Source organism: Lacerta agilis, chromosome 11 (genome assembly GCF_009819535.1).
Source record: "Lacerta agilis isolate rLacAgi1 chromosome 11, rLacAgi1.pri, whole genome shotgun sequence".
NCBI classification, from domain to species: domain Eukaryota; kingdom Metazoa; phylum Chordata; class Lepidosauria; order Squamata; family Lacertidae; genus Lacerta; species Lacerta agilis.
The window spans coordinates 31,259,763-31,272,811 of record NC_046322.1 but is presented as its reverse complement, the minus strand read 5'-3'; the positions used below and the strand labels follow the sequence as shown (position 1 = coordinate 31,272,811).

General features: G+C 40.1%; 1 protein-coding gene across 2 annotated transcripts in view; it reads left to right on the top strand.

Moving 5' to 3' along the window:
* Positions 1-13,049, top strand: part of EDIL3 (EGF like repeats and discoidin domains 3) — a 227,190-nt gene that overhangs the window by 162,612 nt on the left and 51,529 nt on the right. For both annotated transcript variants that reach the window (XM_033164253.1, XM_033164254.1), the window contains exon 6: positions 1,557-1,738. In XM_033164253.1, coding sequence (XP_033020144.1) covers positions 1,557-1,738 — 182 coding nt within the window. The remainder of the gene's footprint in view (positions 1-1,556; positions 1,739-13,049) is intronic.

The following is a 13,049-nucleotide window of genomic DNA, read 5'->3' as shown; positions in this document are numbered from 1 at the left end:
GAAGGAGAAGCAGACCACAGATGTCTAAAGCATATTTGCTTTTCGCATGTCTCCCATTTGAAATCTGTTTGTGTTGAACTGCTGATGGCTTCTTGTGGAGCTCTGCTAGCTGGATAAGTTAAATGAATGCATCCAAGACTGCAGCATCACCTTGAATACCGTATATACCCGAGTATAAGCCGACCCGAATATAAACCGAGGCACCTAATTTTCCTACAAAAACCTGGGAAAGCTTATTGACTCGAGTATAAGCCGGTTCACCTTTGCCGCTGTGGAGGAGGAGGAGGAACGAGCAGCCCGAAAGCAACCCTTTGGGCTGCTCCTTCCTCTTCCTCCTTTGCCAAGTTTGCATTTATGCGAGCAGTTCAGGAATGGAACAAGCTGCCTGGGGAGAGTAAAGAACCGCCGTTCTTGTACACTTCTTAAGGAATGGTTGACTGGGGAGAGCGGGTGGCGGCACGAGCAAAAAGAAAGGGCTTCTTTCTCGCCACCCCCACCACCTGCCTCACTCGAGTATAAGCCGAGGGCAGCTTTTTCAGCACAAAAAATGTGCTGGAAAACTAGGCTTATACTCAAGTATATATGGTAATAATAAAGCAATCTCTTCCGGCAACCATTATTTTAAAGATATTGCATTTTGTTTTGCACCTATTAGAGATTTGTTTAAGCCATGTTTTTAATGGCACACCATAGTTCATTGTTATATTTGAACAGGTCAAACCATGAATGTATACAATAGTTTAAACTATATTTGAAATCTCTAGCTGTGGATTTTCTACACTGAGAAGTGGTTTAGTCTCCTGGTTTGCAAATCATAGTTTACTCAGTTCAGATAATCCAGGAAACAATGTTTTGTTTCTTGGTCAGAAGGAAATCTGAGCACCTCAGGGAAATAGGGTGGCAAAAGGGAATACATGAATCATGATGTGGTATGTCTTAACCAACCCGTTAAATAGAATAAAACAAATATATTGTTTAGTACTAATATGGGATTCTCTTCCTTGCCAAAACATTTTGTTTGTTCAAAATTGTCTGAACTTAGACCAATTTTTCTCATCAAGGAAGTATATTGACTAAAACTCCTGTTGTAACTGCTGCTAGGTTTAGCAGCAGCTAACAAATCTGTTCATAGATGATCCTGGTTATATATGAAATGCTTCCCACCCCCCCTCAATGAAATAAATTGATTTTCTTCCAACACTATTGCCAGGCTTTGAAATCACGGGTTTTATTTTCATCTTTAATGGCAGATCAAAATACAGTGAAATAAACTTACAGAGAAATATGATTTTTTAAAAAAGAAAATCAAAATTATTTAAAGCATAGGATCAAAGATATAGAATATTAATCAAATAGATGCTGTATACTCCAAAAAGAACATGAACAAACTGATGTGAAAAATGTAGAAAACTAAATTTATGATGGGAGAAATGAGAAATTATGGGGGAACAGAAATTAACAGATTCACCTGTCCCTAGTCAGGAATCTATTATCCATAATCTTGTGTTTCAAATGTTCTGTATCTTTTCTTCTTTTCATCCCTTCTTTTCCTACAGAATGCTCTGGGCCATTGGGAATTGAAGGCGGAATAATTTCAAACCAGCAAATTACTGCATCATCTACCCATCGGGCACTTTTTGGGCTCCAGAAATGGTATCCTTACTATGCACGACTTAACAAGAAAGGTCTTGTAAATGCTTGGACTGCAGCAGAAAACGACAGATGGCCATGGATTCAGGTAACAGATGGAGCTGTGAGAGGGTGGGTGGGTGACAGGAAGTCTCCTAGCCTCTGTTGCCAACATCACTTAAGCAACTGATGAACACAAATGGCAAACTATTATCAAGATTCTTATTTACAACCTTTAATTGAGGCCTAGACTTATGAGGAGGCATTTTTATTGCAATTGCTGTAGACCTTTTAAGTGCTCCAGGCCTTATCAGAAAGCAGGAACCTGCCGCCACAAAAATCTGTTGAGTATACATTCCAGTTTGCAGAAATGTATTTGTTCATTATTGCTTTAGTAGCACCATCTGCTGAAAGGCACATTGTTGCACATTACCACCCCCTCCGCTTCATAAAATGCAATAGGTCACTACCTAACTCAATGGGAGTTTTAACGGATGGTATTTATAAGAGCGCCAACCACCACAGAGAGTAACATAAGAGAAAGATTGCCTTTAAGGCTTCTCACATTAATGAACTATTGTCAGAGGGGTATATATAATCTGGACATTTGCTTGTTATTTTTGGTTATTTAACAATGCATATGCTGCCATTTCAGAGTCTTCTAATCATGGCTTATGATTAATATAATGAGAATTGTCCTGATCCACAGGCCCAAAGGAGGGCTCGTAGGACCAAAGAAGTATGCCCAAATGCCAGTGATCAGTTCTAGTCTTTTATTATAGGAAGGTATATGCTTACAGCAAATCAGCCTGCCAGCTCTCCCAGCCTTTAGAGACATGGGGCGGACACCACAGTAAGAAGATAGTTTGTCTGCACCCAAAGCAAATGTCCATACATTCTTTATACACAAAGCAGCTTATGTCAATTTGGCCAGGTCTTCCCGTCACTCCACCTGACCGGATAAGGGCATAGGTGGCAAATACCCAAGTCTTACAGATAGTTTCCCTTTCTGGGGTCAGAGCCCAGCACTTCAAGTGAATGTAAACATATGCATGAGCTTGTTGTTAAACAACTACCAATTAATTGTGGGGTTATGTTGACTACCAAGATGGCATTTACAGAGCTTCCTTTGGTTCAACACAAGAATGTTTGTCACTGTGTGATGAAGGGAGGAAGAGAAATTGAATAAATGGATGATATCCAACTAAGTCATACTCAGAGTAGACTCATTTAAATCAGTGGGTGAGAGCTAGTTGTTGCACCCTGCATATGCAACAACAACAACAACAACCAGGGTAAGACAACAACCAGGGAAGACTGCTCATACTGCACTGCATCTCACTTATTGGACTAAAGTCCATTGATTTCAGTGGGTCTACTCTGAGTATGACTAATGTTGGCAACCACTCAATAGCTTTAAAATATTTAACTTAAAAACAGCAGCACGAGGAAGTGGCAGTCTTTGCCTTCTGTTAACCTTATTGAACTCTCCCTGTCTGAAAATTCAGGAGTTTTTTTCATGTTACATATCATATGAAAGGTTTCAATTAAGTGGGACTTACTTCTGAGTAAACATGTACAGGACTGCATTGTCAGGTGTGTTGTGTATTTTTCTTTTGTTGTAAATGCGCCACCTCCTCCATTTTCCAGGTGCATGACAAACACTAACCAATAAATATGTAATTTATTTTTTCCAGCATCATCCTAATGAACTGAATATTAACGTTACCATTCTAAATGCATGCTCCCAACATGCAACTACTACTAGAACTACAATGTTTATAATTGGCTTGCAATTTAGAGGGTCAGTGGCTATGGCGTTGAAAGCAAATTAAGGGAGACACACGCATATCTAACTTTAAAGCACTCCTTGTAGATTTACAGAATTAATAAAAGAACATCCATGTTAAATGCTTACTGCTTCATTAGGAAGACCAAAAAATGCTGATATAACTTTGTTGGAAGATATAGCATCTTATAACTTTGATTTTAATAACCACCACTTAAATATGATCAAATTCATCTCTTAACCTGTTGTAGTAAACCCAGCCTTTTCTTTTTAACTCCAAGCAATGAATAAGTATTGTTGTCTCTACCTCGGCTAGTGTAACTTTTAGCTTTTAAGACAAATATTTCCAGAAAGGCAGGAAGAGGGAGAGTTTGGAAATAATGCCTGGCCAGTCCACCCATTATGCAAAGCCATGGTTGATCTAAACCATAGTTTATAAACCAGCAATAAACTATTACCAGCAACAAACTATGAGCATGTTTTGTTTGTGGTTAATAGACACTTGTTAAAACATTGGACATAGTTTGAATGTTCAGATTCAAATATGATTTATGAATTACGGCATAGCGTTCCCTGTGAACCGGGCCGCTTTGTCAAAACTGAGATATTCTTTGTTTTTGAAAAAGCAACTCCTTGCATTCAATGCATTGTAGGTGGGGAGGAAAGTAACTTGATTGATTGATAGATTCATTGAACGAAATGTGCATACCACTTAATTGTACATAAAACATCTACAAAGAAAATGGTTTATTCTGTATTGACACTATAGAAGCATGAAGGTACCAGCATCCCATCAAATCAGCATGATAGCTGAAAGCTGCCTGTGGACTGATAGTGGTCTACATACAGTGCACCACTATATTGGTTTGTATAGAGAGTGTCATCTGAACCTGGCCTCATAGTTAAGCTCCCTTCCATGCTAACCTCAAGCAGTAGCTGCTTACCATGTCATGCAAATGCAGCCAATGTCTATCAGAAATGGTTGGTATTTTTTCAAAGTAATTTGGGGAATTTGGGGAAATGCCCCAACCCTTCTTTACTAGCCTCCACTATTTTGAAGCATGCATCCACCACATTTCAGAACAACTTCCCCTCCTTGTTCCTTGCCTCCCTCCCTCTTAATATCCTGGTATACTATATAACCATATACTGGTGCACAAAGTCCAGAGAGCATGGGAGATATAGTTCCAGAGTTTCAGCAACCTCTGACAGACCTACCTTACTGACTGAACGACCTACTGTAACTTTCAAGATTCTTCAGGCTTTGCATGTAGTCAAACACCTGTTCAGCATATCAGAGTGACAGAAAAGGACTGAGAAAAGGAAAAAGCCTCCGCTGCTAATCCTCTTGTCAGGGACTAGTGGGAATTTGTTTGGGAGGCTGGTGAAAAGGTTTTCAGAGATGGCAAGAGTTGGGAGATACATGTGGAAAGGGGTTTCTCTGGGTTTTACCTTGATCAGGGGCATACAATAATTTGCAGGCTTTGAAACCACTCCTCCCATTTAATGTGGGCTTTTAGAAGCACATAAGTTCATCTCCAAGCATCTCTTGGAGTTTGTCAACACTTCTCATTGATTTAGTCCATTTGTACTGTGTGCTGCAGGAATTTTGTCACTTAGTGAATCCTTTTCACCCTACAGGAGTAGGGAGACCTCCACTGGCTGTTAGAGAAAAACAGAGCTGAACTTCCTCTCAAGTGTCAGAATGCAAAATAAGTTTCCTTGCTAAACCCACCCACAGACATTGATCTGTAGGCCAGGTGTGGAAATCAATTGAACCATGAACTTCCCATGTGAGAAAGCACAAATTGATCCCATTATGTCCTTCCTTTTTCTCCATCTAAGCTATTAATTTATCTATTGCTCGTTGTTGTTTCATGAGTGTGAGCATTTCAATATCCTGATGGCAGGGAATCAAAGCAGAACGGTGGCATATATTATCAGCTCTTTGGGGAGAAGCTATTTCGCATTGGTCTTAGCTAAAGATAATATCCAACTCTCAACACTTACCCAGTTCTGATTAAAGCTTGCATCCCTAAGGACATATTATACCAAGTACATTAATTTACTGCTTAGCCCTAATGATCCCATTTAAGTTATCCCTGATGGAAAATTACAAATTTCATTTAGAAAGAGATTTTAAAAGTAATCTTACACAGAGCTATAAATAAAGGTCCTGGAAAGCCAAAACACTGTTACGGTGCCTCTCTGTTTCAGTAACATACTGTAGCTTGCTTGATCTATACTTATTTGGTTGTTCATCCTAATTACAACAAAGCTTGAGTATATTTGCTTCCTTATTGATTGTAAAAGATAGATCCTACATATTATGCAAGTAGCTGTAAGTAGTTGTGTTAAAGAAAATTAAATACAGTCCCTGATTCAAGTAAACACACTTCTTCCTATTGCAAATAAATGTACAAAGTGGAGTAATATCTGCATACCATTCCCCCCTCCCCCTCCAAACACACACACCATCAACCAGGGTGGAGTTGGGGGTGGATTACTCTGTAAGAAGCTCTTTTGCCCCAAAAGAAGCGGAAGTAAGTCTATGTGTGACTCTTTAGCTACAGTATATAGGTGTGAATAAATCACATTTTTAAAACATGTTTACTTGGACAGGGTTTTATGTTGAACTAGAAAAGTTTGCTCTGTGTGTGATGAGTTAAGTAGTAAGTTGCATCAGACTGCCCCAAGGAAAGGTGGGTTTTTTCACTTTTGATTGGCTTGCTGGATGGAAATTATTTGTCACTCATTAGATGAGAATAATGGTCTGATTTGGGGTAGGGTAGAACCAAATCTGATTGGTTGAAAGGTTGGGTGGACTTCTACCATTGATCAGGCTGTGTGTGTGTGTGTGTGTGTGTGTGTGTCTTATATATTGAGGGGGACATTGAGGAGGTTATTGAGGATAGGGAAAGCATACAATTGTAGCCTGCTTCTAAGGAGACTTTGGTAGCCAAAAATAAGGTGAATTGAGCAATCAGGAGGTAGGAAAATGATAGAGAAGGAAGGGTAAGAAATCTTCTTCTACATACTGATTTTTTATTGGAGATTGAAGCCTGGGCAGTTGCTTTAGTTTATTTAAAAAATAAAATACACAGCGAAAAATATCAGGGAGGAAAACTATACATAATTAACTTCATATGTTCTTTGAGCCAGAACGTTGAATAATGTTGATCAGGGCATCTGTGCTGTGATATTTTTACTCAGTAGGTGTTGGAAGACCGGGGGGGGGGGGAGGAACCTAATTACAATGCCAGACTTCCTCTTGAGACTCATCAAGTTTTCTTTTTCCCTCTGCTTTACTCCACATAGCATGTTCCCAAACAAAGTGCTTTCAATTTTTAATGAGATGTATTGTCTTACATTCTTTACTGAGCAATGGAATAATGCAGACTTTTAAAAATGCCTTTAATTCACTTTGGATAAGGCCCATAAATTGTCAAAAGTATGTCTTATTTTGTTCTTGTTCTTTTAGGATTCTTGTTGTTGTATTGCAGCTGAAATCTGAAAATTCTTAACTTTTCCTTTGACCGATTTTTTGTTTGTTTGTGGTAGCATGGATGGTTATAAGACAGGCTGAATGGGGAGTGTGCTATTCAGCTTCCTTGGTGTGCAAGTTTTCTTATTAATCTTAGAAACATTATTAATCTATTAAACACAGAAATAAAACTGAAGGGTTCTTCCTGTCGCACTTGTCTTGCCAGCGCTGGATTAAAAACTCAGAATACAAAACTAAGAAATGTGATGAAAGATAGAGCCATCTATTTTTGAGGTGGCTGAGATGATAACAAATGTACCATCATAGCTTGAGGGTAGAGAAATAGTTGCAGTCTACCCGTTGCTCCCACAGCTGTCTTTTGTGTCTTATTATTTGTTAAGGATTAAAAGCATGTTTACTATCTTTATAGTTTTGCTGTGAATGCTCCAAGAAGCTCTGAAAGCAACTTGCAAAAAATTATAGCCATAAAATCCCATTAAAAGAATGAAAAATATGATGCTGTTCATATGATGCCAGGATTTTACAGGCAGCAATTCCTCCCTCATCCTTAGTCTTCCTTGGTGTTGCCCTTTGGATCTCGCTTACCAGGCAGAAGCAGCTCCCACTGAGGTTCTGAGAGGCAAAGGAGAGGACTGAGAAGCTGGAACTTGAGGAAGGGGATGACTTCAAAGTTGGACCAACAGTGACAGTAAGGCCCTTTGAAGCTGATTGGCCCTGAAAGTATGTCTTCAAAGGAAGTTACTATGACAGCAACCTCCTTTGAACTTTGATTGGTGGGCGGTCCTGCCCAAGTTGGCCCTTGCAGGTGGAGAAATTAAGCATCTGGCCCACCAGCCGAATGCAGTTCCTCACCCCTGACCTACACCAAGGTCCGCTATTAGAAGGTCCTTAAGAGATCCTGTATCAGAAACTAATTCAGACTGTCCTAGTCTCTCCAGAAATGCTCAAGACAATATATATTTGGTGGCTTGTGGCGGTTCGCTCAACCTGCACAGGTCCCCCAGACGTTTGACGGTCCGTTGATACCTGCACTCACCACTTTATTAATTAACCGCTGCCACCAACCAGTCTGTCTGGTATTTACTTCACTCAGTTCAGGCAAGGAGAATATTGGAACAAAACTGTTTTATTTGAAGTTTAGTACATAAGCATATGGTTTCTGGATAAACAGTACTTTCTTGGTTGTGTTCTTGTTAACAACAGTGCCCAACGATTTCTCCCATCCCCTGTTCCTACTCCTTCCCTTGCCACCCTTCTTCCAACCTCTCAATATCCACAACAAGCCCCAAAGACTCAAGACTAAAGAACCCACAGAACCAACGAACCCCAGACCAAAGAACTAAAGACCTAAAGAACCCCTTTCCTTCCCCGGGAGGGGTTTATATAGCCCACATAACTCCGCCCCCTCAAGGTTCTTACTGGTTATTCCCTTTTAACACCTTCTATGCCAATCCGAAGTTTGGGTGAACGCCACACTTGTATATAAAAAGTTGATGTATAGCTATCCCAGAACTTTGAAATATGCCCCCCCTACCCTGAATATATAAACACAAAGCCAAATAAGAAAATCAAAAACGGTTAAAAACAAGCAAAAAGCAAAAAGAAATTGGAAAAAACCAAATGTTCCTGTGTATTACTCCTCTGAGCCTGTCTCCTCACTGGAACAAAGCAACCCTTTTTAATAGCTTAATCTGAATATTTGTACTGCTCACATTTTTTTTCCTGGTTGTGTATATCTCTCTGCCTCACCCCACATTCTTAGCCTGAAAATGCTGGGAAATGGCATAGAAGAACTTAATCATGTAAAGTATATGCCAAGGAATAAAGTAATTAATATTATCCTTTTGCTAAACATAGTTAAGCTTATAATCAATACTTTGTAAATTAAATGCAATTTAAGTGACTGTAGAATTCTGTAAAACAGGAGGCTGATTGTGGGCTTTGTGTGGAAGCTGACGTTTAAACATGCCAGTAGCTGAATAATTCATATCTTTCCATTAATAGCATTCACAGCAACTACCTTTGGGACTAAAATAATAACTTAATAAGAAGAAGAAACAAACCAAGCAAGTTTTCAGTCTGTCTAATTCTGTAAACTCTCGGAGGCATAAAGTGATTTTTCCCAGTGAAAACCAAATGAGTTGAGCCCTTAGGATAAAGCGAAGAAAAAGAAAAAGCAGAATTTTGTGATATTTTCATTCTGAAGCAGAATAAAACATATAGGCACTGATCCAGTTCTAGTCGCTAGTTTATTATTACTGCTAAACAGCCATCTCAAGGTGATGTATAATAAACATAGCAAAAAACAGTTGAAAACACACACACACACACAAACACACCGGGTATATTTAAAGCCATACAAAATCGGCTCTCATGACACTAATCAGTTCATCCAGCTGGGAAAGCCAGACAGAACAAAAATGTCTTCAATTCTTTCTGAAAATTGTAGATAGTAGGTGCCTGTTTTATCTTGAGAGTAGTGCTATTCCACAGAATATGGCAGCCCTGCTCCAAGATACTGCAGACTTTGCTTCTGAGATCTTTGGAACTTGCAGGACAATCTCAAACCACAGGGGTCTACTGGGTATATCAGGGATAATATAGTCAGTCTCTCAAATAACCTGTTCCTGAACTGCAGAGGGCCTTATATGTTGACCTTGAACTTGGCCCAGTAGCAGTCTGTGCAAATCCCACAAGCAGGGTGTTTATATACTGGTGGTCATGTGACCCTACAAGCAACCTAGCTTCTGTGTTCTGCACCAGTTGCAGCCTCCAGATCAGCCCCAAGGGTAGGCCTACATAGAGCACATTGCAGTAATCCAATCGTGGGGATAGACAACTGTGATCAAATTATCCCAATCCAGGAATGTCTGTAGCTGTCTCATGAAAGCTGTCTCATCAAAACATGCCCACAACTGTAGGTCTGCATATCTCCACATTTACTGTGTACACAGCAGCCTGTGATTGAAAAGAGCAGCATTTTTGAGTTTCAGCAAAGGATAATACTGCTCTGCCTAGTACCAGCAGAAGCAGTAGAGCATCAGCCCTGGCGTCAGAATGTAGCATCCTCAGGCAGTTGCTCGGGGCCCCAATAGGGCTGGGGCCTGACTTGAAGCTCCCATGCCAGGAAGCTTGTAGCTCCATGTTAATTTCTTACAATGCCCCAATGTGGAATCATTTCAGAGCATCATGAGAAATTAAAATGGAGGCTCCAAATTGTTTGGTGCTGATCTATGTGCTGGTGCACTTGGGTCCATTTGGCATGTTTGATGCTTCCTCAACATTGTGGCTTCCTCCCCTTATCTTGACAACATCAAGTTAGCACAGTAAAATTAGTATAATTTAGACAGGAATATAATACCTCTAACCATAGTGGGAAAGACCATACAGACCTGTGTATGTGTGCCTGCTCTGTCTAATGCCATCTTCAAAGGATGCACAGCTACTCTTTCTTAAATATTGGTGAAGGTTCTTCTCTGACTTCTGTATGATGTATTCATTTACTCTGTTCTCTGTCTTCAGCATATCCTCCAACTCATGGAGGGTGATGGAGAAGTTAAGCTAGTGCTCTCACCCTCACTCTCCCCACTTGCATGTTCATTGAACACAGAAGACCAATGCCTAAAGTCTGCAGTTCCTGTGTTTATACGTTTGGGGGGAGCATTAGTAAAAAGAAATATATATATATGACCACGATAAATGAAACAAAAATATAATGGGTGAAGAGCCATAGCAATCTGCTGCCCATAGAGAATTTCATTCCTAAAATGGAAGAAAAGGTGAGATACACTTTTCTCCATTTGCACTGTCCATAATAGGTAAAAAAATCGGACTGTGAATAATACCTGGAGAGAATGGATTCCATGTTTAGGATTCCATGTGAATGTTTAACTCCTATATTTTACATATTTGCTGGTTGTTGGAATAAATTATTCAGCAAGCTAACAAGTCTCCTGTGATTCCCAAATCCCAGGGCCAAAATTACAAGTCAGATCTTAATAGTCTGGCTGGCAGCCAGCTCTACCTTACATGCTAAACTCGGCATCTGTGTATAAGAAGATAACCACTCTTTTTTATTTTATTTTTTGAAAAAAGTTTAAATACAGTATTACTGTTACAGTATTCCTGTGCTTGAAATAACCAGGTTAAACTGGAAGATTTACCACATTTCAAATATTTGCAAATATTTGTTTCAGCCCTAGTATGTTAATCTTTCCATTTGTGAAAGTACCGGTATATGAGAAAGTAAGGATTTAATTAATCGAATGTTGCTTTTGCAGAAGTCAGGGACCTTCTGCTAAATCCATTTGACTCCTCAGATAGTGGTGTTAAAGCCTGGAAATGGTGGTAGAACACAATCTGTGAAATAATAGCATTGTTTCCACATGTGGCACTAAGTCTCATTCCATAGTGCTGTTGAAATGGCAAGGCTTCTTCGTACAAATAATGAAGCTTGCAGAATATCTGCCTTCCTTATAAACACTTTGCCTCTGTGTGCAAGACCAAAATTTCACCAGCATAATATTCATTCTTGGGGGTTCTTTGTTCAAATCTGTTGTTCTAATCTTCGGTGAATTAGTTTGAAAGCACGTCAAAGTGCAAGTAGATAAATAGGTACCGCTCCAGTGGGAAGGTAAATGGTGTTTCTGTGTGCTGCTCTGGTTCACCAGAAGCGGCTTAGTCATGCTGGCTCCATGACCTGGAAGCTGTACGCCGGCTCCCTCAGCCAGTAACACGAGATGAGCGCCACAACCCCAGAGTCAGACACGACTGGACCTAATGGTCAGGGGTCCCTTTACTTTTACCTTTACCCTGCCTAATAGATTTGCGTGGCCAGGCGGAGTTCCCCGAACCCCGGGCAGCCCCTGAGGGAAATAATGACACGTGACAATGTTCTATGGGATTAAATTGGCCACAACTTTATTAATATTCAGATGTAGCGAGACCTTGGCTCAGGCATTGGGCGTTTATCCTTCCCATCCCATCCCCCCCCCCAGATTTGCTGTTATAACTGCAGCTTCTTATGCCACATGGATGCTTGCTTGCTCCAGAGGTTCATTCACTTTGATGTACAGGCTTCTAGTAGGGTTTAGAGGTGTAGTTTGAAGAAGGGCCTCAGAAGACTTGGTGTGTACACAACAGTGCTATATGCAGCCACTGGGATTCTCAGTTGTTGGATTGTTATATTCATATTTCATCACCCTATTTTCCCCCTTTCAAACTCTATGTGCATATTCCGAGTACTTTCCCAGGCTCACATTAGTCACAAGAATTTATTAAATGCACTTCATATACTATCTTACAGTGCAGTCGTCAAAAGTAAATCCCACTGATTGCAAAGAGGCATACTCCTAGGCAGGTAGATACAGGATGGCAAACTTAAGCAAGCTTGTCCCGTCCCCCCCAGTGAAGTCACCTACTGAAGTGCTGGATTTCGTAATCCCTGTAATGCTTAAAATCAACCTCCATTACTGCATAAATCCTATACACACTTGCCCAGGGAGTAAGATTCATTGGAATAAGTGGCACTTAACCTCTGAGCAGATCTGTCTAAAGTTGCATTGTAAGCTTGCTTTCCTTGGGACTTCATGTCTTAAATTGGCTGGGCAGTGGTGGGGAAAGGAGAGATACAACAAGTTTAGATATAGTTAATTGTACAGAAGATTTTGCAGAACTAAGTTCAAAGGTAATGGGGAAGGGCAAATTGTTCCCCAGTGTAAGCCATATTCATTTCAACAGGGTCGGACTGTTCTTGGTGAGTTTGAGGTACCCCCCACAGCCCATCCCATACACTTACCTGTAAGTAAATCCATTTGAACTCATCAGAGCTTACTTCTGAGTAGACACATATAGAATTACACATTTACTTGTTTGTGGGTGGGTGGGTGTTTGCTTTGGCTAAAATTGAGAGAAATCAGGAGATGGGATGTGAGGATTAAATTAAATGCCTCCTCCCAACTTTCTATCCAATTCAGGCACTTATCTTTCATTGTTTCGGCGATAAATGAAGAAGAGGAGCTCTAATACAACAGTAGGCCTACTTTGCTAGGAATGTTGTTCAAAACCCATTGCTACAACAGGGTTTCTGAAACAGTTGCATGATTCTGTTAACTGTTACCATTCAAA